General features: G+C 47.6%; 1 protein-coding gene and 1 non-coding gene across 3 annotated transcripts; one reads left to right on the top strand and one right to left on the bottom strand.

The window, feature by feature from the left end:
• The first annotated feature begins 579 nt into the window (after positions 1-579).
• LPO (lactoperoxidase) lies at positions 580-24542 on the top strand. Of its 2 annotated transcripts, XM_055577516.1 has the most exons (12): positions 580-655; positions 1997-2084; positions 6741-6901; positions 8458-8575; positions 8987-9116; positions 9849-10055; positions 11511-11835; positions 13444-13604; positions 21496-21748; positions 22821-22994; positions 23618-23855; positions 24043-24542. In XM_055577516.1, the coding sequence occupies exons 1-12, from the start codon at positions 580-582 to the stop codon at positions 24248-24250; spliced, it is 2139 nt and encodes a 712-aa protein (XP_055433491.1). In that variant the 3' UTR covers positions 24251-24542. The 2 variants fall into 2 exon arrangements, with proteins under 2 accessions (XP_055433491.1, XP_055433492.1); XM_055577517.1 differs by lacking the exons at positions 1997-2084; positions 6741-6901.
• LOC129651879 (U6 spliceosomal RNA) lies at positions 4583-4684 on the bottom strand. The gene has a single exon (XR_008714382.1). It is a non-coding gene; the product is annotated as a U6 spliceosomal RNA (small nuclear RNA).
• Positions 24543-24802: the final 260 nt, after the last annotated feature.

Genomic DNA, 24802 nt, shown 5'->3' with positions numbered 1-24802 from the left:
TAGCCCACCAGGCTTCTCTGTCCATGGGGATTCTCCAGGCAAAAATACTGGAGTGGGTTACCATGCCCTTCTCCAGGGGATCTTCCCAACCAAGGGATCGAACCCAGGTCTCCCACATTTCAGGCAGGTTCTTTACCATCTGAGCCACCAGGACAGCCCAAGCATGGGTCTGCACATATTGGCTTCCCAGATGGTACGAATGTAAAAAAACTGCCTGCAAGTGAAGAAGATGCAAGAGATGAGGGTTTGTTCTCTGGCTTGGGAAGATCCCCTGGAGAAGGAAATGGCAACTCACTCCAGTATTCTTGCCTGGGAAATCCCATCGACAGAGGAGCCTGGCGGGCTACAGTCCGTGGGGTCACAAGAGTTGGACATGACTAGTGACTAAACCACCACCAGCATGGTCTGCACATATGGTAGACGCTTAGTTAGTTACTGTGGTTTCCCTCCTTTGCTCTCATGTTAGGGTGTCTGGTGTTCTCTGGGCTTTCCCTGCTTTCTCATCCTCTTTCTCTGAGTCAGTCCTACCCACAGGGATCCTGCAAGGCTCACACCCTCATCCGGGGTCTTGTTTCAGCGATGTGGGTCTGTCTCCATCTTCCAGTCTTTTTGGCTTCCGTGACCTTATTCGAGGTTGCAGCATCTGACACAATTGGTAAGTGCCACCCTGCACTGGTTTCCTGGGGCTGCGGTTACAGAGGACCACAGTCTGGGTGGTTTAAGACAAGAGATTTTGTCTCCTCCAGGTCAGGAGGCTAGAAGTCCAAAATCAAGGTGTTAGTGGCCCATGCTGCTCTAAAGGCTCAAGGGGAGAATCCTTCCTTGCCTCTTCCAGCCTCTGGTGGCTCCCAGCCATCCTTGACTTACAGCTGCATCACTCCAACACAGCCTGCTTCTCTGGGGGGTCCTCTTGCGTGTCCTTGCCCCTTCTGATAAAGCCACTAGTCAGTGGATATAGAGCACCCTCTAATCCTGGGCCCTTATGACTTCTTCTTAAAGTCACATTCTAAGGTTTTAGTTGGACATGTATTTTGGAGGGACACTATTTAAGCCACTACACTCCCCTTGTTCAAAGACTTCTTCCTGATTCCCCCACCACTACAGACCCTAATATGAATGAAAACAAGGAAACCCACCTCTATTCTAAGCGGTCTCCTTCCCTACCTTGGGATCCTGATGATCACCTAAGCCCTTTGAGGGACTTGCTTATGGGTCCACCTCACCAAGAACCAAACAAGACCCACAGTCCAATATCCAGATCCAATCTGAGAGGTCACACATCTTAATCGCATCACTGGATCCAGCCAGCCCTCTATCCGCAGGTTATGCGTCAGCAGATTCAATCATCAGTAGATTGAAAGTATTTTATTTTTAAGATTCCAAGGACTTCCCTGGTGATCCAGTGGCTAAGATTCCATGCTCCCAGTGCTGGGGATCTGGGTTTGATCCCTGGTCAAGGAACTAGATTCCACATGCTGCAGCTAGAAGTTCAAATGCCGCAACTATAGATGCTACATGTTGCAACCAGCACAGCCAAATAAATAAATTTTTTTTAAAGATTCCAGAAAACACCCCCTCAAAAAAAAATGCACTCTGGCAGCTATTTACATGACATTTACATTGCATTAAGTATTATAAGTTATCTAGAAATGATAACTTATGATTTAAAGTATATAGGATGATGTGATAGATTTACAAATACATTTGATATAAAGGACATGAGCATTCTGGGGGTTCCTGAAACAAATCCCCTGCGGATACTGAGGCATGACTGTATTCTAGTGGACTCCTAAAGAGTGACATTGATACCCTATTGAGGATCAGAGAATATTCTTCTCATTCTTGGCTTTTCCTCAGGAGGAATGTTTCCTAATCTTGACCTCTTCCTGCTAAGATTTGAGGAGTGGGGATAATAGCAGAGAAAGAGGGGGACAGAGCAAAGGGCTTCTCCAAAGAGTGGCGTCTGATACCTTGCTCCTTGTTTCCCTGCTCCAAGCACAGGCCGCCAGCACCACCACCATCTCTGATGCTGTGAGTAAGGTCAAGATCCAGGTCAACAAGGCCTTCCTGGATTCCCGGACCAGGTGGGTGAGACACACACACCACATGCGTTCCTTCCTGGGCTTCCTGTTAAGGACAGGTGGGTCTAGACCAGTCCTGACAGGCCAGTGAGCCAAAGCAATTATACAGCCTACCTTCCCACCCCTCGCCTGCGAGCAGAGGCCAAGCAAGAGTAAGAGCCCGCAGCTCCTAAAATCCTCAGCCTCGAAGTTTCCTCGAAGGGGATGTCTCATCTGATCTCATGAGCACTTTCTTTCCTGTAGTTAAGTGATTCCTTGGGTCATGCCTTCCAGAGTCTCAGAAAACTGGTCAGTAGTTTTTCGTTCGTTCAGCATGACTTAGATCAAGCCCTTAGAAACAGAAGCTAAGATCTGCATTCACATACAGGTGACTTACCAGGGAGCACTCTCAGGAAGCTCTAGTGGAGCAAAGGAGTGAGGCCAGATGGGTAAAAAGAAGCCGATAAGCAGGGATGCGGTTTAAGGTCCAGCCCCAGCTGACCCTGCAGGGAGATCCAGAGTGTGGGCTGCATCTCAGAGCCTGTCCTACCTCGAGCAAGGCAGCAGAGCATTCACCTGCCAAAGGTGTCCTTGACTTAGCCAGATGTGCTGCAAGCTTGGTACTGGGGCTGGGGTGGGGGTGGGGGTAGAGCGAATAGCACACCATGTGACTCCCAGGCATTCCAGACAGGCAGCTCCCCTGACTCAGAAGCCATTGCCCAAGAAAGTTAGAGGCACGAGCCATCAGCTGCAGCTGCACCCGCAGCAGCCAGGGGAGGGGCCCAAAGGCCACTCGGGGAACATACAGGACACCAGCAGAGTCAGCTACCTCCCAACCCGGGGAGGAGCTGGGCTTCCCAGGATAAGCAGTGCAGACTGCGTCCCTGCCCTCAGAAAGCACATGCTTTAGCCAGAGAGGCAGACAAACCAGAGTAATCACTTCACGGAGCTGAAAACCACATTGCTCATTCCTCTTGCTGTCTTTTTACTGATCTTGGGGTTTCACTCCCCCTTGGCCCTTTCATAAACTCTCAAGAGGTCCCCCAACTTCTTGGCTGACTTTTAGAGGACAAGATGTGCTCTGATCTCTTCTAGTCCCAAGAACAGCATCCTTTCAGGAATTCAAATATCAGCAGAAGAAGATGAAGCCCCAAGCCTCTCACTTTCCTCTGCTCAGAGCTGTTGTAGACTTCAGAGAGAAGGAAGGGTCCACGGTCTGTCGTCCCTCTTTCCCAGGCTTCTTGCCATCCCCCAGCCCACGTTTCTGACTCTTAGGGGTTAAGCTGAGGGGAAGAAGGAGAGATATAGAATGACAAAGCCTAAATCACTTGGATAATATAGTGCCTGGAGGTGGGATGGGGAGATCAGAAGTCCTTCCCTCCTTGGGCACTTTCGGCTCTCACACACTCTGCTGCCAAGTCTCTGACCCAGAGAAGTATCTGACCAGTAGCTCACAGCTCCAAGCCGCAGCCCGGGAGCTTGTGGCTCCTTCCCTAGCCCTTCCGCATATCATATTGACCCAGGTCCCCTTTAAAGAGGCTCCAGAAGACCAAACAGTTTTTCAAGGCAGGACCCTGGTGTGTCTCCCTTTGCCTGGCAAAGCAATAAAGTTATCCTTTTCTACTTTACCCAAAACTGTCTCTGGGATTTGATTTGGGACCACTGTACAGAGAGGGGCTTCCCAGGTGGCTCAATGGTGAAGAATCTACCTGCCAATGCAGGAGACGCTGGTTCCATCCCTGGGTCAGGAAGATCCCCTGAAGAAGGAAATGGCAACCCACTCCAGTGTTCTTCCCTGGAGAATCCCCTGGACAAAAAAAAAAAAAAAAAAACAGAGCCCGGTGGGCTACAGTCCATGGGTCCCAAAGAGTCAGACACGACTGAGCATGCACACACAGGTTAGAGGACTAAAAGCTTTGCCCTGCCGCTGGAGGATGCGTGGATTCAGGGCCCAGCGCCGGCCTGTCTGGCTTACTCTGCTGTTAGGGGCGCAGTGTCAGCCACCTCCTCTTTTCTTGTTTTCTTTAGGCTCTTTGGGCAGGTGTCAACCATCAGCCACAACTCCAGGACACACAGCAGCACCCTCTTCTTTTTCACTTTTTTTTAAATTAATTTTTACTGGCGTATAGTTGCTGTACAATGTCGTGTTAGTTTCTGCTGTACAGCACAGTGAATCAGCTATATGTATCATATATCCACTCCTTTCTGGATTTCCTTCCCAATTAGGTCACCACAGAGCATTGAGTGGAGTTCCCTGTGCTATACCCTCAGTTCTCATTAGGAACCTATTTTATACATAAGAGGGTATATATGTCAGTCCCAGTCTCCCAATTGGTAACATCCTCCCCCTTGGTATCCTTAAGTTTGTTCTCTACATCTGTGACTCTGTTTCTGCTTTGCCAATAAGCTCATCTGTGCCGCTTTTCTAGATTCCACATGTAAGTGATATTATACAATATTTGTTTTTCCTCTTTCTGACTTACTTCACCCTGTATGACAAGGGTAAAAATCTGTCTCTAGGTAAAAATATGGAACCTTTCACAAATTTGCCTGTCATCCTTGTGCAGGGGCTAATCCTTTCTGTATAGTCCCAATTTTAGGATATGTGCTGCCAAAGTGAGCTCCTCTCCTCCTCATAAGGACCTTGTCACGGGACTGAGAGCAAAGAGGAAGCCCCACAGTGGTGGGGGGGAAATGTCCGGTATTTCAGCCACTGTCTCCCAGTGAACCTTCTCTCTCCCTCCTAATGTCAACCCTTTTATAGCCCAAGGTGGGGGGAGACTAAAAGCCACAAAATCCGTGTTCAGCACCTCCTTTTTGAGTCATGCTGCCCAGGATGAGCAGCTCTGCCTTGGAACTCATCCCCACTGGTTAGTTCCTGGATTCAGGGACCTCGTGGAGACATAATCACATTTAAACATTTTGTTCACAAGCAAACAAACACTCCAGCACCCCACAAACTGTGATGAGAACAATGAAGGAAATAAACAGAGCAGTGGCTGCTACTCTAGTTGCAGGAAGCAGGGAAGCCTGATGGAGGATGAGAAGGAACAGGCCATGTAGCGAGCCAGGGGCTAGCATTACAGGGCCTGGGGCAGTGCAGGCAAAGGTTCTGAGGCAGGAAAGAGCTTCGGGTGCTCAGGACACAGAAAGAAGGCCATGCTGGTGGGGGCAGTAGGAAAAGAGGACACATAGGTGGAGCCTGAGAGTCAGAGGGTCAGAGGCAGAGCAGTGGCTTGGAGGGGCTGGGGGAGAAGGGGAGGTATCAGGCATGACAGTTCATGGGTGTGGGGTCTCCTTTGCAGGTGATGAAAATGTTTGGGAGCTAGACAGAGGCAAAGCTCGCATAATGCCATGAGCATGTACACTATAAGACCATGGATTCAGGAACGCCGCAGGGTGAGCCAAGGAAGTGCTTAAATCAGAGTAGCCTGGTCTGCTTTTCATTCGAAAAAGCTCCCTCCTGCAGCCAGGTGGAGAATGGATGGGAAGAGGACAGGAGGGGAGGCAGTAGGCTGCTGCAACCATCCAGGTGGGGAGGGATGAGGACTAGGAGGAGGGCAGAGACCTGGAGATGGAAAAAGAGTTCCTCCACAGCCCTGCCTGCTCCCCCGGAGCCTAGGTCGGCCTGCTTGTCCAAGTCACCCCTCCAGCTGAGACACCAGGCCCCTGTGTGCTAGAAATAGAGTTAACAACTTGATCCACAGGGACAGGCCAGTAGTCACATCCCGCAAAGTGTGTCCCAAAAGCATTGTTGTCTTCCTGAGAGTTTGAGCCACTTCCAAAATTTCAGAGTCTTAGAGCTGTAAAGATCATCTGACAGGACCCCTCGTCTCACACAGGAGTGGGAAGAGGGTTCTCATGCAGGATTTCACCCACCTCACCTTGCTTAGTAGTAGAAGTCTATTTCCTCTCTGTTTTTCCAGACTGACTACATTCTATTGACCTGTCTTCAATTCTGTCTTCTTATGTCCACCTGACTGCTGGGTCTAGCCAACAAGCTTTTTATTTCAGTTAAGGTATTTTCAGGTCTATAATTTCGACTTGTTTTCTTTTTTTAATAAATTCCACTCTTTTTTTCAAACTTTAACTTTTTATTTTGTACTGGAGTATAGCCGATTAACCATGTTGTGGTCGTTTCAGATGAACCACGAAGGGACTCAGCCGTACATAATAAATTCTACTTTTATGGAATGGTCTGGGTTTTATTTTTCCATTTAAGAAAAACTTAAAATTGATTATTAAACCATTTTAATGACAGAGAATTTTAAATCATTTTAAAAGCTTTATCAGATGTCTCCAGCATCTGGTTCACGCCAGTATTGGCATCAGTTGGTTGCCCCCAAGGCTCAGTGAGAGGGGTTCCACAGTCAGGGGCTCCTCAGTCTTAATCGTACATCCGGGGACTTAGGCGTATTTGGTTTCCCCAACTGAGCCGGAAGCTGCCAATACAGCGGCAACCCTCTGATTCTAATTCAGGAAGCTCTCAGGTCCATCTGCCTGCCTTCCCTCAGAAACAGACTTCACCAAGCTTAAAGACACACGGCAGCTTCCTCCTCCCAGAGGCGGTTTTCCAGAGGCATCCGAGGAGAGCTGAGTAAAAATCCTGAGAGCACAGACGTGGGGGCATCCTGCTTGCTGCCCACACTCCCATGGCTCCCCCACTGCTCTCCACTGTAGGCTGAAGACGACCTTGAGCTCTGAGGCACCCACCACCCAACAGCTCTCAGAGTACTTCAAGCACGCCAAGGGCCAGACCCGCACGGCCATTCGCAACGGGCAGGTGTGGGAGGAGTCCTTCAAGAGGCTGAGGCGGGACACAACCCTGACCAACGTCACAGGTACGGAAATCCCACCAGCCCCCCAGTGACAGGAAGGGCTCGTCTCCCTGGGGGAAAGAGCAGAAGCCATCAAGACTGCAGCTCCTATTGGGAGCCCTTTTCTCTCTCCCTCGGAGCAAAGAGGGGCTGGGAGGACAGTCAGGTCAGTGCTCTCTCGGCAGAGAAAGGAACTCGGGCCCAGCAAGGTCACATTGCCAACTCCAAATGAGGCGACATTCGTGCTCTTTGGCATAATACCAGCTGTAAGGCCTCTGTCCAGAGGAAGAACTAAAGTCAATAAACACGGGCTCCCTGTCTCAAACCATAGTGTCACCACTTCCGCCTGTAAAAAGGACATTTAAGCCGCCTGTATCAGGGGAGATTTACTGGGATTATGTCACGGATGAGGAACTGTCCCTCTTGTTCTGGATACTGTGGAGCTGAAACAATGAGCTTGCCAATTGATCATGAGCTCCTCGACCCCTCCACCCCACCCCTGGCCAAATGTCACAGTTCATGGACGGTCATGGAGGAAGGGGATTGATCTTGACGGAAGGAAGAGACTGCAGGTTCTTGCTGGGAAAACGTCAAGTGAGGGAAGATACCTGGCCTAGGACATGGGAAAATTCCAAAGTTCCCAAAGGAAGGAAGGAAACCAGGACAAGGTAGGGAGAAGGAGGGAGCGCTTTGAACTCGATGAGACTCAAAAGGTGCTGGGGCTTGAACCTTGGCCCCTGCCCATTTCTGCAGATGAGCCCCCTGAAGAAGCCCCCCAGGGCTGGATCCCCCTGACTCCTTTTCCCTGCAGGTACCAGAATGGAGTACAGGCTGCTCTAGGATTTGGGCGGCTCTCTCTTCTGTGCACTCATGAAGACCTCTGATTCCTAAAACAACCCACTGTTACCCCACCCCCACCCCCCGCCAAGACCACAGGGCTCCTCACTTAAAAATGGCCTGTCCCTTCCCAATATCTTTCCATTTAGATTCCTGTGTGCTTAGTACTTTAGAGGTCAGTGGAACTTTTTTACTTTTTTTTTTGCAATGCCATGTGGCATCTTAGATCTTAGTTCCCCAACCAGGGGGTGAACTCTTAACCCCTATGTTGGAAGTGTGGCGTCTAAACCACTGGACCACCAGGGACATACCCATCCGTGGAGCTTTAGAAGAAAAGCAATCTTATCAAACTAACTCATACTAACATGCACCTAACCTCTCAGGGGGTACTTTTATTCTAAAAGAAAACTCCATTGATTCAAATAATCTGATAGACCAAGAGTTACTAACAGTTCTGGAGATACTACTAATCTGTGCCGCCTTGGACAAGTCTTGGGAACCCTATGGTCTCAGTTTCTTCTCTGTAAAATGAGAATTAAAAGTTTTACCTTAATGAGTTGTCAGGATTAAAGGTGAAACCCCCTGAGAAACGCTTGCTTAGAATGTAAAATGTGTTCTCCCAAAAATCAGGTCCAAAAGATGAACCTCCCCTCAGGGCCTCGGAATGGAGGAAGAACCCAGGCACAGGAAGGATAGAGGGTTTTCTGACACCACCTTGCCCTGTGGCGGCTCTTCTCTTTCAGACCCTAGCTTGGACTTGACTGCACTCTCCTGGGAGGTGGGCTGCGGTGCCCCGGTTCCTCTGGTGAAATGTGATGAAAACAGCCCTTACCGCACCATCACGGGAGACTGTAATAACAGGTGAGCGGCCGTGGGGGTGTGTAGTGGGCAGGGTGGCCCACCTGCCCCGCCCAGCCCAGCCAGAGGCTTGGCCCCTTGGGCACTACAGGCAGGACTCCCACGACCTCACCCTCCCAGGCCAGCGTCCCGCTGGAATCCGTTCTGTTGGAACCCGCCTCACTTTCCCAACTTGTCTAAAGAGACCACCGTGTATCCGGCCGAAAGGAGCGCCTTTCCCGGGGGCGGAGGAGCCCGGAGCCTTCGGGGATGGAAGTGGTCCAGACCACCTCACACATGAGAGGCACCTCCTCCGCATCCAGTCTCCCTGGGGAAGAGGCTCCCGTCCTTCCCCGGGGGATCCCCGTGGGATGTGCGGAGAAGCAGACCCGGGAGCCAGCCGGCCGAGGCTGAGGGCCAGCCTTGCCGTTTCAGGAGGAGCCCCGCTCTGGGCGCCGCCAACAGGGCGCTGGCGCGCTGGCTGCCGGCGGAGTACGAGGACGGGCTCGCCCTGCCCTTCGGCTGGACGCAGAGGAAGACGCGCAACGGCTTCCGCGTCCCGCTGGTGAGCGCGGCCGCGGGGAGGGGGCGAACCCCGTGCTGGCGCGGGCACATGGAGTCAGAGGGGAAGGGAGGCGCCCCCCTAAGTACCCGAGCAGAGGACGCAGACACGGGCGCGAGGAGAGACAGACGCGCGGGAGAACCACACCCGGGGAGAGACAGAGATGGGGACTCGCTCCCTCGTGGTGTTCCGGAAAACGCCACTAGAGGGCTGCAGATCCCGCGTCCCGAGCCCAGCCACGTGGTGGTCATGGCCCAGCCGCCATCAAGCCAAGTACCCCGGGGTCTCCCAAGCAGATGGCCTCCCTGCGCCATCCTGCTGGCGCTTGTCCTGCCGCAGCCCCTGGAGTGCATCAGCTGTTGTTTGCCTGGAGGTCCCTTGTCCTCATCTGAGTTGGCAGGCCCTCCCCAGAGCCCCTCTGTTCCTGGTTCCCGACACCTGGCACTTCCTCCGTGGCATTTACTTAAGGGACAGCCTGTCTTTGTTTTCCCTCTTTGAGTGAAAAGGGCATTAGCCTTGAAACCATCAAGTCATATAGACCTGGCCCTTTGTAGCTGCAGGAAGTGGGTGATTGCTCTCACCCCTCTTGGACTCCGAACGGGAGTAATGCCACCCACTTCAGAACTTGTCCTGAAGAGGAAGTGTACCTGTTACGTCATGGGTACTCAATGTACTGCGTTCAATCTGAATCTTCAAAGCACCTTTTCTTCCCTCTCCTTCTGTCTCCATCTGTAGGCCCGTGAGGTATCCAACAAAATTGTAGGCTACCTGGACGAAGATGGTGTTCTGGACCAAAACAGGTCCCTGCTCTTCATGCAGTGGGGTCAAATTGTGGACCACGACCTGGACTTTGCCCCGGAAACGGAACTGGGGAGCAACGAGCACTCTAAAACCCAGTGTGAGGAGTACTGTATCCAGGGAGACAACTGCTTCCCCATCATGGTAGGCCCCTGCAGCGGGGGGCCCCTGGCAAACTGCTTGCCTCCCTGGTGTAGCAGGTGTTCCCAGCCCATCAGCCAGGACCTCCTGGAGATCTTGAATGCTGATCTGACTGCTTCCCAAGCCTCTCACATTCTATTCATTCATTCACCCACTTATTTAGTAAATAGACATCCATCATCTGCCATCATCAGGCAACACACTAAGCACTTGACATTCAAAGGTGAACGAGACAGCATCCCTTCCCTCCAGGACAGAGGATCTGTGTGGGAAATGGACAAGTAATCACTAGTGGCAAAACTGGGAAGCTCTGGAGAGGGTTTTCTTCATCCCTGGCCCAGAAGCACTGATGTCACCTGGGGTCTTATTAGAAATGTAAAATCTCAAACTGCACCCTGAACATTGGGAAGCAGGATCTACGTTTTATCCAGATCCCCAGGAGAGTCATTGTATACCCAGTAAATTTGTGGAATACCACCGTGAGTCATCATGGCGTCCAGGAAGGCTACTCTCAGAAAGAGCTGAAACATGATGGATGAGTCAGAACGAGCAGCAGGGACTTATGGGAATTTCCAACAGGAAGGGAAAGGAATTTGCAGTGGCGCACCTTTCTTCTTATTCGTGGGTTTTACAGTGAGAGCGTGATTTATTCACTCAAGCATATCAAGAATATGTGTTGTGGTATAAAGAACATGGGCTTCCCAGGTGGCACTAGTGGTAAAGAATCCACCTGCCAATGCAGGAGACATAAGAGACAGGGAGTCTATCCCTGGATTGGGAAGATCTCCTGAAGAAGGGCATGGCAACCCACTCCAGTTTTCTTATCTGGAGAATCCCATGAACAGAGAAGCCTGAAGGCTACTGTCCATAGGGTCGAAAAGAGTCGGACACAACTGAAGCGACTTAGCACAGCACGTGAAGAACATAAGCTGTGGAGTAAGGTCAACCTAGATCTGAGTCCCACATCTTTCCCTTTCAGTTTGTAAGTTCTTGGGCAAATTACTTAACCTTTTGGAGCCTCAGTTTTCTCGCATGTAAAGTGGGACAGAATTACCTACCTTACAGGATTTTATGAGGACCAAAGTGAGATAAAGTAGGCACAATACCAAGCACATGGTAGGTCCAAAATAAATAAATGGTAGCTGTTGTTAGTAGTAATTATTAACAAACTCTTTCCTGCCTCATGTCCTGCTTCCCTGTGCCCGGATCTCAGGACTCCCTCGCAACCAAAAATTTGGAGCTTTTCCTCTTGGCCCTTTTACACAGCAGGAGGTAGTGAACTTCAGGGTCCTGGGGGCCCAGGATGTATCATCAGCACGAGGCCTCTGGAGCCAGTGTCTGGCACCAGGGTCCCAGGAGGGCACCATCGGCATCTTTGCCAGCTGCATCCAGACCTACCCGGGGGAGAGGCTGCCGGCTGTACCACCTCTTCAGTCACCCACCCCCATCTCTCTGCAGTTCCCGAAAAATGATCCCAAGTTGAAGACTCAAGGGAAATGCATGCCTTTCTTCCGAGCCGGGTTTGTCTGCCCCACTCCACCTTACCAGTCGTTGGCCCGAGAACAGATCAATGCTGTGACCTCCTTCCTGGACGCCAGCTTAGTGTACGGCTCTGAGCCCAGTCTGGCCAGCCGTCTCCAGAACCTCAGCAGCCCGCTGGGCCTCATGGCTGTCAACCAAGAAGCCTGGGACCACGGGCTGGCCTACCTGCCCTTTAACAACAGGAAGCCGAGCCCCTGTGAGTTCATCAACACCACTGCCCGCGTGCCCTGTTTCCTGGCGGGTGAGTCTAGGCTGGGAATAGAGGGGCCCAAGGACAAAGGGATTATCCTGGGGACTGAGAGCAGAGGGAGGCCGGAAGAGCTTCTCGAGGGTGCTGGGTGGCTTCCAAGCACTGGAAGCTTCTTCTCATTGTCTTCTGGAAAAATACACACTGAAAGCCCCCACTGGTGCAGGCACTGGTCCAGGACTGGCAGAAGGGCCCAGACAAATACAGGATCTAGGAACATGTGTTCAGTGTATGTAAAAAAAAAAAAAAAAAAAAAAAAAGAATTATGAAAATCCAGAAAAGCACAAAGAAAATAAGAAAATCCACAAAATCCCACTACTCACAGATAATCATCGTTGACATTTTAAGGCCTATCTTTCCAGCTTTTTTCCTATCATAGATCTTGCTCTACATTGTTTTACACAATTGGGGTCATACTAGAGTGCGGCTCTGTAATCCGATGTTTTCTCTTCACCTATCACGTCTTTAAATATTTTTTCTTCTACATCATGATCTTTAATGGTTACCTGGCATCCCATGGCATATGTTTATCATAATTTATTTTACCAACCCTATTTGGAGACGTTTAAGTCATTTTTAGCTTTTCTGTGATTTTGTTGCTGTTTTTAAGGTCGTGAGCATTCTTGTTGATGAATCCTTGTGCTGATTTTCAATAAGTTTACTAAGATAACTTCCTAGAGGAGGAAGTTCTATATAAATCAAAAGGAATGTATATTTTTAAGGCTTTTTATAATCTTGGCACAGAGGCCCCATTCCATGCAGCCTATGCAACTGAAGCCTCCAATTCTCATTCTAGGGGCTCATTCCTGGTCCTCTCTGCCTTTGGCTTCCTCTTATCTCTTCCAAAAATCCAGTCTTCTAGGATGAAGCCCACTCAGACATGGCAGAAGGCCCAGGTCTCTTGCTAGATCCCTGGGATTCTGTGTCCACACACATCTCACATCAGTCCAGACACAAAACCAAGCCCTTCCTATTTTCCATAAAAATATCCACTAAGACCAAGCATTTGTGAATTTCACAGACTTTCCTGACGATTAGAGGACACAAAAAGAAGCCCCCTGTAAAGCACCTGGTCTTTCACCATCTGCACAACCCTCTCCTCCCGACAGCCCCCATCTCTAGATTCATCTCCTTATTACACGGAATAATTTAACCCTTCCCAGGTTCCTACCCTCAAACTTGCATTCCTAAAACCGTCAGAGTTGCTCTGAACAATAAAAAGCCCCTTGATCATTTGTAGGTCCTGTCTTAGAAGGCAATTTGGATTTAATTAGCAAAATTTTACTTCTTAATGTCATCTGTAGTCTTTACCACAGTCTAGTTGGGGGGTCAACCTTATTATCCCCATTTTCACAGATATGAAGACTGAGGTTTAGAAACATTAAGTAACTTGTCCAAAGTCACAGAACTAAAAGGTGTGTGTGCAGAGCTGAGATTCAAATCTGTGAATTACAACTCAGCTCTCTTTCCAGCTTAAATTAACTAGAAGGAAGGACTTAAGAGAGCTTCCCGCTGGAGCACCATCATGTATTTCTTTGCATAGGTTACTGGGTTCAGGGGCTGCTCGGGGTGAACCCACCTTCCTGCCTTCTGGGCTTTCAGGAGATTTTCGAGCCTCAGAGCAGATCCTGCTGGCCACTGCCCACACCCTCCTTCTCCGGGAGCACAACCGGCTGGCCAGAGAACTAAAGAAACTCAACCCTCAATGGGATGGAGAGAAGCTCTACCAGGAAGCCCGGAAAATCCTGGGAGCTTTCGTCCAGGTGAGAAGCCCGGGAGCACTGCCTGTACACCAGCCTCGCTCACTCATCCAGCTCTGCCTTCTGCCTGCTGCCAGACCTCCATCCCCGCTTCCTCTCCTCTCCTGCTTCTTTCCCACTGTCTCACTCTTGTAAACCTTCCCTTCTGTTTCTTCAGCTTCTCTGCCCCAAAATGAATCCCTGGATTCGGGGTGTCAGCAGGTCATTCATATGCTGGTCACTCAGTGTGCCCCCTCAGGTGCCGTCACTGGGACCATTGGTTCCATCACTTCTGGGATGGTTCCATCGCCATTATTTTGATTGTTTGGATTGGATTATCTTTTAATCCCACACCTAAGCCACAGGTCACAGGCACGAGTCAATTGCTATTGTTGATCAACTGATTGACTAGAATAGACTTAGAAAGGTGGATATGTTGACATTAACCATACACATTTTTTTAAAAAAACATTTTATTTAAAAATACTTGTAGATGCTTAGGGAGTTGTAGCCCCCAAAATGTACACACACCTAGTCTCCCCCAGTGCTAACATTTTGCATAGCTATGGTACAATTGCAAAAGCCTGAAGTCAACATTGATATGAACCATAAAGTTTAATCAGATTTCACCAATAATAAATGCAGTCAATTCGTGTGTGGTGTGTATATGTGTGTGTGTGTGTGTGTAGCTTCATGCAATTGTATCATGAAAAATGTGTAGTTTCATGTAACCACCACCACAATAAAGACACTTAGGTCTTCCATCACCACACTCCCTTGTGCTACTTTTTTAACAGCTGTAGCTCAGCTGGTAAAGAATCTGCCTGCAGTTCGGGAGACCTGGGTATGATCCCTGGCTTGGAAAGATCCCCTGGAGAAGGGAAAGGTTACCCACTCCAGTATTCTAGCCTGGAGAATTCCATGGACTGTATAGTCCATGGGATCACAAAGAGTCGGACACGACTGAACGACTTTCACTTCACTCGCCCTTTCTGATAGGTATGTAATGATACTGCATTGTGATTTTCCTTTGCATTCACCTGACGGCTGATCACACTGAACATCTTTTCACATGCTTTTATATTTTTTTTTTGCCATCTGGATATCCTCTTCAGTAAAACTTTGGTTCATGTATTTTGCCCGTTTCCTTTTTTTTTTTTTTGCTTTTATTTTGTTTGTTTTGGCTGCCTTGGGTCTTAGTTGCGGCACGTGAGATCTTTCACTGTGAAAGATCTGTGAGCTCAGCAGTTCCGGTGCACCAGGTAGTTGTCCGCCGTCGGAGCTTAGTGCACAGACCAGGACTGGAACCCGAGGCACCCGCACGGGAAGCACTGGGAGGTGGGTTCTTAGCCACCGGGCCACCAGGGAAGTCCCTATTTTGCCCGTTTTCAAATTAGAGTTTGTCTTTTGATGTTGAGCTTTCAGTGTGTGTTAGTCACTCAATCATGTCTGATTCTTTGCAACCCCATGGACTATAACCTGCCAGGCTCCTCTGTCCATGGACTTCCCCAGGCAATACTGGAGTGGGTTACCATTCCCCTCTCCAGGGGATCTTCCTGACCCAGGGATCAAACCTGGGTCTCTTGAATTGCATGAAGATTCTTTACTATCTGAACCATCAGGGAAGCCAGTTCTTTTTACATTCTAGCTATGAGTCTTTTGTCAGATATGTGACTGTAAATACTTTCTCCCAGTCTGTACTTTGTCTTTTCATTCTCTTAATAGAGTTCTTTGCAGAGTAAGGGTTTTCATTTTAATGAGGTCAAATTTATCCGTTTTTTCCTTTCACATATTGTGCTTTTGGTGTCAAGTCCCAATTCTTTCCCTGAGTCTTAGGTCCCAAAGATTTATCTCCTGGTGTTATTTTTCTAGACGTTTTATGGTTTTATCTTTTACATTTAAGTTCATGATCCATTTGAGGTTAATTTTTGCATAAAGCATAAGGTTTAGGTCAGGGTTTATTGAGGGGCAGGGTGACTATGAATTTCTGATTGTTCCAGCACAAGTTATAGAAAGGCTATCTTTCTCCTTTTGAATTGCTTTTGCTCCTTTGCCAAAAATTATTAATATTTGGACATATTTATATCAATCTATTTCTAGATTGCCCTTTCTATCCCACTCATCTATATGCCTATCCCTATACCAGTACCAGTGTTCAATAACTGTAGTTATATGAGAAGACTTAACATTAGGAAGAATGACTCTTCTCACTTTACTCTTCTTTTTCGAAATTATTTTGGCTATCGTTAGTGTCTTCACCTTTCCACATACATTTTAAAACATGCTTATCCATGTCTACAAAGAAGTCTTGCTGAGATTTTGATAAGAATTGTATTAAACCTTAGATCAATTTAGGGACAGTTGAAATCCTTACTATGTTGAGTTTTCCAATATATAAACAGTGTGTATGTGTGGGTGTTAGTCGCTCAGTCATGTCTGACTCTGTGACCCCATGGACTGTAGCCCACCAGGCTCCTCTGTTCATGGGGATTCTCCAGGCAAGAATACTGGAGTGGGTTGACATGCCCTCCTCCAGGGGAATCTTCCCAACCCAGGGATCAAACCCAGGTCTCCCGCATTGCAGGCAGATTCTTTACCACCAGGGAAGCCCATAAACATAGTATGTCTCTCCAAATGTTTAGATTTTCCTTGATTTATTTCATCAGCATTTTATAATTTTAATCATACAGATCCTATACATGCTTGTTACGTACCTGAATATTAACTTCCTTTGGAAGAATTGTAAATGGTATTACATCTCTCATTTCAGTTTCCACATATTCATTATCAGTGTGTAAAAATATAATTGATTTTTATGTGTTGATTCTGTATCCTATGACCTTGCTAAGCTCAGTTCTAGGAATCTGTAGATTCCTTGGGATTTTCTACAGATAGTTGTGTCATCTATAAATAATTAGTTATATTCCTTCTTTTCTAATTTGTGTGTTTTTCATTTCTTTATTTTGCCTTATTACAGGCAAGAAAAGTATAACTTCCAGTACTATACTGAGTAAGAGTGGTGAGAGCAGACAGTCTCGTCTTCCCAACAGTAAAAGAAAAGCATTCAAGGTTTACCATTAAGTATGTTAATTGTGAATTTTTTGGTAAGTGCTCTATATGAAGTTGAGGGAGTTCTGCTCTTCCCCTAATGTACTGAAAGTTTTTAAATGAGCAGATGTGGAGTTTTGTCAAGTGGTTTTTCTGCATAGATTTATATAATTATATGACTTTTCTTCTTTAGTCTAGTCTGGTTGCTTTAGGTTCATTTTGCTCTTACTGCTAGTTTATTGAGGTGGGAACTTAGATTATTGATCTGAGAGCTTTCTTCTTTTCTAATATAAGGATTAGAAGTGATATAAATGTCCCTCTTGGCACTGTTAATTGTATCCCACAAATGTCGATACACTGTGTTTTCATTTTAATTCAGTATGTATGTTTTGTTGTTGTTCCTTCCTTTCTCTTTGACTTGTAGGTTATTTAGAAGTATATTATTTTATTTCCAAGTGTTCAGAGATTTCGCTGCTGCCTTTCGGTTACTGATTTCTAGTTTGATTCCATCATTGTCAGATAATATACTCTATACAATCTCAATTCTTTCACATTTGTTAAGGTTTACTTTGTAACTCGGATACAGTTATCTTGTTGAATGTTCCACAGATCCTTAAGAAGAGCTTGCGCATTCTGCTATTGGGTGGAATGTTACCTATTACATTGTTCCTTCCTTTCTGAAGGTCCTAGCCTCCTTCTGTTATCATTTCTTTATATTTAAAGAGTTTCTTTTAGCCATTTTCTGAGGATAGGTCTGCTCACAGTAAATGCTCTTCCTTTCCTTCATCTGAGAATGTCTTTATTTCCCTTTTATTCCAGAGGAATAGTGTTACCAGATACTAGATTCAAGGTTGACGGTTCTTTTCTTTCAGCACTTGAAAAATGTTGTGCCACTTCCCTCTTGCCTCCATGGTTTCAAATGAGAAATTCACTGCTATTCAAATTGAAAGTGAAGGTCGCTCAGTCGTGTCCTACTTTTTGTGACCCCATGGACTATACAGTCCATGGAATTCTCTGGGCCAGAATACTGGAGTGGGTAGCCTTTCCCTTCTCCAGGGGATCTTCCAACCCAGGGATCAAACCCAGGTCTCCCACATTGCAGGTGGATTCTTTACCAGCTGAGCCACTAGGGAAACCCAAGAAAACTGGAGTAGGTAGTCTATCCCCTCCAGGGGATCTTCCTGACCCAGGAATGGAACCAGGGTCTCCTGTATTGCAGGCAGATTCTTTACCAACTGAGCTATGAGGGAAGCTATTCAAGTTGGTGTTCCTTTGTAGGTAATATATCATTTCTCCTTGGCTGCTTTTAAGAATTTTTGTGTTTAGTTTTCACAAACTTAATTATGATGTGCCTTACAGTAGATTTCTTTGGGTTTATTCTGTTTGAAATTCAACTTCTTATATATGTTAATGTATGTCTGTCACTAATTTGGGGGGGTTTCAGACATTATTTCTTCAAATACTTTTTCAGTCCCATCCAATTTCTCTTCTAATTCCATTAATGTGAACATTAAATTTTTTGTTATTGTGCCACAGAACACGGAGGCTCTGGTTTGTTTGACTTTTTTTTTTTTTTTTGGTGTGTTTTTGCTTTTTTTTTTTTTTAAGTCTATTTTCGCTCTGTTTTTCAGATTGACTAATTTCTATTGATCTGTCTTCAATTCTATCCTGCCATGTCCACCTTACTACTGGGTCTAGTCAACAAGTTTTTATTTGAGTTAGGATATTCTCAGTTATATAGTTTCAATTTGTTCCTTTTTTATGTAAATTCTACTTCTTTTATTGGAGAAGGAAATGGCAACCCACTCCAGTACTCTTGCCTGGAAAATCCCACTGATGGAGGAGCCTGGTGGGCTGCAGTCCATGGGGTCGCTGAGGGTCGGACACGATTGAGCGACTTCACTTTCACTTTTCACTTTTCACTTTCATGCATTGGAGAAGGAAATGGCAACCCACTCCAGTGTTCTTGCCTGGAGAATCCCAGGGACGGGGGAGCCTGGTGGGCTGCCGTCCATGGGGTCACACAGAGTCAGACACGACTAAAGTGACTTAGCAGCAGCAGCAGCACTTTCTGCCTTAAGGGTGGTGTAGCACTTCTTTTATGGAATGTTCTGTTTTTTCATTTGTTTTAAGATAACTTAAAATTGATTATTGAGGCATTTTAATGACAGCTGCTTTAAAATCTTTATCAGGTGATTCCAACATCTGATTCATGCCAGTATTGGCATCAGTTTATTATCTTCTCTCATTCAACTTTGGCTTTCCTGGTTCTTGGTATTATGGGTGATTTTCAATTTTATCCTGGACAGTTTAGTTATTATATTAAGAGATTCCTGATCCTATTTAAATCTTCTATTGAGGCACATATTATTCAATAATAAGTTACTCTGTGTAGGTTTGGTTGTAGGTTCTGGCATGCTTTTGCAAGCTTTAGTTCCAATGAGAGTTTAGCTTTCTAAGCCCTTGCAATGCTATTCTGGTCTGCTTCATTCTTCTTCATTCTTCTGGGGTCCCCACCCAATCCCTGCTAACTCTGTCTGCAGGGCAGGAAGGTACTTTCCTGGCTGCCTTCTGTTGCTGAGTAACCTTCTAGAGTTATGGGTTAACCTTCTAGAGTTATAGAAGCCACTATGCCTGAGTCTTTATGCCACTGGGTGAAGAACAGAGACATGGGGCTTCACTGCTGCAGGCAGATTGTGGGGTGGGTTGTGGATCAACGGTTGAGATGGCTAATGGCTTGAATTGTGAAGCAGATCTGGGGACTCTTTACTAGGTTTTTGCTGAATTTCCCCCTAGCCACGTCCTCTGGAGAAGGAGAGAGAAGGTTTTTCTTAACTGCTCTTGTCTATTTCTGTTGGAGGTTGAAGACTCCATCCTCTCCTGGACCTAGTCTGGGGTATGCAGGAACTCACCATTGTGTCATTCCTTGACAAGGTCTTTAGCTGGTCCATCTTACCAGCTTTCAGAGTCTATTTAGTGCTGTCTGTTGAATAATTTCCAGGGCGTTTAGTTCTATTTAGTGGAGGATACATTTATGTTTATTTAGTTACAGTCAGTAAGGAAAACTGAGTGAACTCCATCTTGTTTTAGAACCAGAAGCCCCATGCGCATATTTTTAACCATCCAAGAGAACTATTTCCATTCATTTCTTAGCAAAATCTCCACAGTTCAACACTTATTTTTTAAAAAAATTTAGACCCATAAATCTTGCTGCTGGAGATGTGTATAGGAAATCAAAGGATAAAACTTATCTACCTGAAGGCTCTCTGAGTTGAGTCTTTTATTAGTTTGCTTGGGCTGCCGTAACAGAGTAATGCAGACTGGGTGGTTTACACAACCGAAAAGTATTTTTTCACAGTTCTGGAGACTGGAAATCCAAGATTAAGGAGTTAGCAGGTTTGATTTCTCCTGAAGCCTTTCTCCTTGGCTTGGCCACCTTCACTGTATGTTTTTATCACGTGGTTTTTCCCCCGTGTGCATCTCTCTTATAAGGACACTGGTCTTACTGGATTAGGGCTCCACCCTTATGACATCATTTAACCTTAATTACCTCTTTACAGGCCCAATCTCCAAATACAGTCACAGGAGAGAGTTAGAGCTTCAGCATAGGGTTTCTTGGACTACAAGAAAAGGAAACCCACTCGGGATAATTGAGATGTTCAGTATTGGTTCACCCTACTCATGTATCAGATGGAAGCTCCTAAACGTTTCTCCTGGAACCCCAGGGAAATGAGTGTAGTGTAGTCAGGCCTCAGCAAGGGTGAGAGCCAGAGACTAGAAATCATTTGGAATTAAGGCAAGTCATTCTCACTGTCTCTCCCTTCCGTCTTCTCTCTTCACATCTCTCTTTCTCTGCAGACGGGTTTTCTCTGCGTTTCCGCCCACGGTAGAAAATGACAATCCATCTGTCCCCTCCGATTGAGCACCATCAGAAACAGTCCAGGATAGCTGCATCTGAAATCTAAATTCCTGAGCAAGAGAATCTGACTAACCAGCTTAGTCTGGGGCCCCGGTCAGGCCAGTCCACTGTGGCCAGGGGCAGGGTTCCGTCTCCTGCTGCCTCCCAGAGCCTGAGGAGCAGACAGCCTGCTCCAAGGATGGTGTCCCCAGAGCGTGTGCTGCTGAAGGAATGGGAAGGACCCATGAGGGCAAGAGAATATTATGCACGTTCAGTGGATAATAATCGTGAGCTAGATAGAAATGTGAGAGATGTTAGGTGGAAAAGCAGAATGCATTTCACATAAATGTTTTCTAGGATTACAACCAAGTTAAAATATGTATACCATAAAGATTAGAAAGAATAAACAATTAACATAATTATCGTGTTGTGGGATGGCATGACTTTTTATTTTTTCAAAAATTTCTCAGTTTATGTTAGTTCACTCTTCTGAGCAAAACAAAACAAGACACTGACCTCTCCATGGAGCAGCACTTCTTTCAGAATGGGGGATTGAATGACCTCCCCTTGGTTACCCTGTGACTCATTCCTGTGGTTCTCCATTCCTCTTGCCCTGGCCTGTGGGAAAAAGTTTAATAATATAATTTTATGTTAAAGTGATACACATCATCATAAATTTAGAGCAAAGATGGCCAAGAGAGTACATTTCAAATATCAAATTCAAGTGACTGATCAATAGAGCCTATGTTGAGACAGATCATGGAAGATCAGCAGAAAGTATGTCATGATCAATTAGTAATGTCTGCTAGGGCTATGGGAAGGAGAATTGGACACATGCAATGCATAGGACACATATGCAATCCATTTGCCATCCTTGATTTTTGACCACTCGTCCTTGGCTCCAACCTCACTCGATAAAGGTTTGAGTCTTCTCACATCCTTTTTTTCATGACTTGTTTTTCCTTGCAGATTATCACCTTTAGGGACTACCTACCCATTGTGCTAGGTAGTGAGATGCAGAAGTGGATCCCGCCCTACCAAGGCTATAATAACTCTGTGGATCCCCGAATTTCCAATGTCTTCACCTTTGCCTTCCGCTTTGGCCACATGGAGGTTCCCTCCACTGTGTCCCGCCTGGATGAGAATTACCAGCCATGGGGTCCGGAAGCAGAGCTCCCCCTGCACACCCTCTTCTTCAACACCTGGAGGATAATCAAAGATGGTATGTCCTTTCAGGGATGCGCTATCACCTGGCTGTCTCACTCTGCAGCCTGCTTCTAGAAAAACCTGGCATGGAAGTCAGGCTTCCACCACTTCCTGTGCAACCTTGGGCAAGTGACTGCACCTCACTGAGCCTCAGTTTCTTCGTTTGTAAAATGGGGACACTAATAATATCTATCTCACTTGGATATTAAAAATGAAATATATATATAAAGTGCCCTACAGTGGTTCCTGACACACAGGAGGTGATCACTAAATATTAGTTATTATTCTTTCTTTCCTGCACTGTCCTTTAAGGTCCTGAGTTTTCCCTGCTTCCTTTCCCTCCCTCAGGCTTCCCTGACCCTTGCAGAAAGAATTCCTGTGTCTAATAAATAAATAGGGCTTCCCCAGATAGCTCAAATGGTAAAGAATCTGCCTGCTATGCAGGAGACCTGGGTTTGATCCCTGAGTCGGGAAGATCCCCTGGAGAAGGGCAATGGCAACCCACTCCACTATTCTTTCCTGGAGAATTCCATGGACAGAGGAGCCTGCCGGGCTACAGTCCACTGGGTCACAAAGAGTCAGACACAACTGAGCAGCTGACACACACGCACAGTAAATAAATTGCTCTTTTCTGCTGTTCTCTACAGCTTTCCACCTCCATTAAGTGCCAAAGGTTGGACCCTGCTCCCCTTTATCCTGGGCTGGGCTGTGTTGAAACTGGCTTTTACTTAAGGCCTGACAAGTCAGGGCATTTTTCTAGAGATTTCTGCCATCTCTTCTCATGGTGCACAGTTTCTTGGGGGACCATATGGAGGAGAAGGAGCCAGCTCTCTGAACTGGAGCTTGGAAGAAACCCTGAATCTTATGCTCACGCATCACCACAGGATGGCAGGCGGTGTGGACGGGCCTCCAACCCCCAGCACACCCTGTGGGCCGCGCTGTGTTCTTTCCCCAGTTCCAGCCCCAGAGGGGCAGTTGGCCTGTCTTTCACCTGAGAAAAAGAAACTGTCAGGAGGAGGGCGTGCCCGGCAATGGAAGATGTCCCCAGCTGCCCCACCCCCAGCATGACCTCTAGGTCTCCCTTGCAGGTGGAATTGACCCTCTGGTGCGGGGTCTGCTGGCCAAGAAGTCCAAACTGATGAATCAGGATAAAATGGTGACGAGTGAGCTGCGCAACAAGCTTTTCCAGCCCACTCACAAGATCCACGGCTTTGACCTGGCTGCTATCAACTTACAGCGTTGCCGGGACCATGGGATGCCTGGTGAGTGGGCCCAGGGTCCAGCCAGGCCTGGGGAATGTTTCGCTACTTTCTGGGGTTCCCAGGGACTCTCCTCTATATCCCTGAGGAGCTGATCAATTCTAAAACAGAAAGCAGAGATGCCTGTTTTAAAAACGCACCTGTGAAATGGCATCTTCCAGTCTCCCTAAGACAGAGACCAGAGAACATATCTGGTACTACGCCTGGTACTATGCTCCTCAAATGAAAGCGATCAACCACTGACTTGTGAAAGCAGTTTAAAAGTCCAGAAAATATTAAGAAAAGGAGAACAGAGGGAAAGCGATGACTACTGGACCTTCCTAAATGTAGAACTTTAACAGCCAGACTGTCTGGGTTCAAATTCTAGCTGTGTGACCTTAGACAAGTGACTTAACATCCCTGTTCTTCAGTTTACATATGTGTACAGGGCTTAGAACAGTGCCTGGACCCACAGTAAGCACCACGTATCCTGCTAGCTCCCTTGAAGCCCAAGTGCCACAGGGTGGAACAGTGGCTTACTGCCTCCCTGTTCCCAGAGGCTGGGAACACAGACTGTCTGGGGCTGATGGAGCTGGAGTGGGCATGTCCTCAAAGAGCATTCGACAGCTTCCACCTCTCTGCCCTAGGGTACAACTCCTGGAGGGGCTTCTGTGGCCTCTCACAGCCCAAGACGCTGAAGGGGCTGCAGACCGTGCTGAAGAACAAGATACTGGCTAAGAAGTTAATGGATCTCTACAAGACCCCCGACAACATTGACATCTGGATTGGAGGCAACGCTGAGCCCATGGTAGAAAGGGGCCGGGTGGGGCCTCTCCTGGCCTGCCTCCTAGGGAGGCAATTCCAGCAGATACGTGATGGGGACAGGTGAGTGAGACCTCAGCGGGGAGGGCGGGTGGGGAGGCCCTTCTTGGAGGTGGGCATTGGGGTGGGCGTCCTGCAGGACCGATGGCAGACCTCGGCATGTTCCTGGGGACCTCCTCCCTTCCCCTTTGGCAGAGTGGGAAGGGGCCAGCAGCTGGGCTGCATGGAGACCCTGCTTGTGTCTCTGCAGGTTCTGGTGGGAGAACCCTGGGGTCTTCACTGAGAAGCAGCGGGACTCTCTACAGAAAATGTCCTTCTCGCGCCTCATCTGTGACAACACCCACATCACGAAGGTCCCGCTGCATGCCTTCCAGGCCAACAACTACCCACATGACTTTGTGGATTGCTCAGCCGTTGATAAGCTGGATCTCTCACCCTGGGCCTCCAGGGAGAATTAGGGGCCCGGACTCCACAGCCTCCCCACACTGTGCAGTAGAGCTCCCCTTGGCCACGATGCCATTTCAAGTAGACTCAGTGACCCGGCCCCTTCGGGCTCCCTACCCCGCCCCAGGCCTTCTGTCCAGCCGAGTCTCTCTGCAGGCCCCCCAGGCACACCTAGCTCAAGCCCAAGGCAGCTGCCTTGCCACTCCAGCTCTTCCCGTTGAATCCCACATCCTCTCCGTTTTCGGAAACCCTCCTTCTGTCAAGACTTACACCCTCCAAAATGCCTTCTGATCTTGCTTGCCAGATGTCACCCATCCTTCCCCCAAAAAAGTCTTGGCTGAGGCTGCAGCCTTGACACCCGTATCTCTCCTCCCCTTGAACTAGATTGTAAACTTCTTGAGCTCGGCCTTCAGCCTGCTTCCAAGTGTGCCCTGGGGCCCCCAGCGTAGTCCTTGGCACACAGTGAGTGCTCAATAAACACCTGATGATTGACCACAGATGCTGGTGATGACCTTGTTCCACTCTGGAAGGCAAGCCTTGGAATCACTGCCAAATGAGCAACAGTG

This window comes from Bubalus kerabau, chromosome 4, assembly GCF_029407905.1.
Source record: "Bubalus kerabau isolate K-KA32 ecotype Philippines breed swamp buffalo chromosome 4, PCC_UOA_SB_1v2, whole genome shotgun sequence".
Taxonomy (NCBI): Eukaryota; Metazoa; Chordata; class Mammalia; order Artiodactyla; family Bovidae; genus Bubalus; species Bubalus kerabau.
The sequence above is the reverse complement of the archived record's forward strand: the minus strand, read 5'-3'. Positions and strand labels throughout refer to the sequence as shown.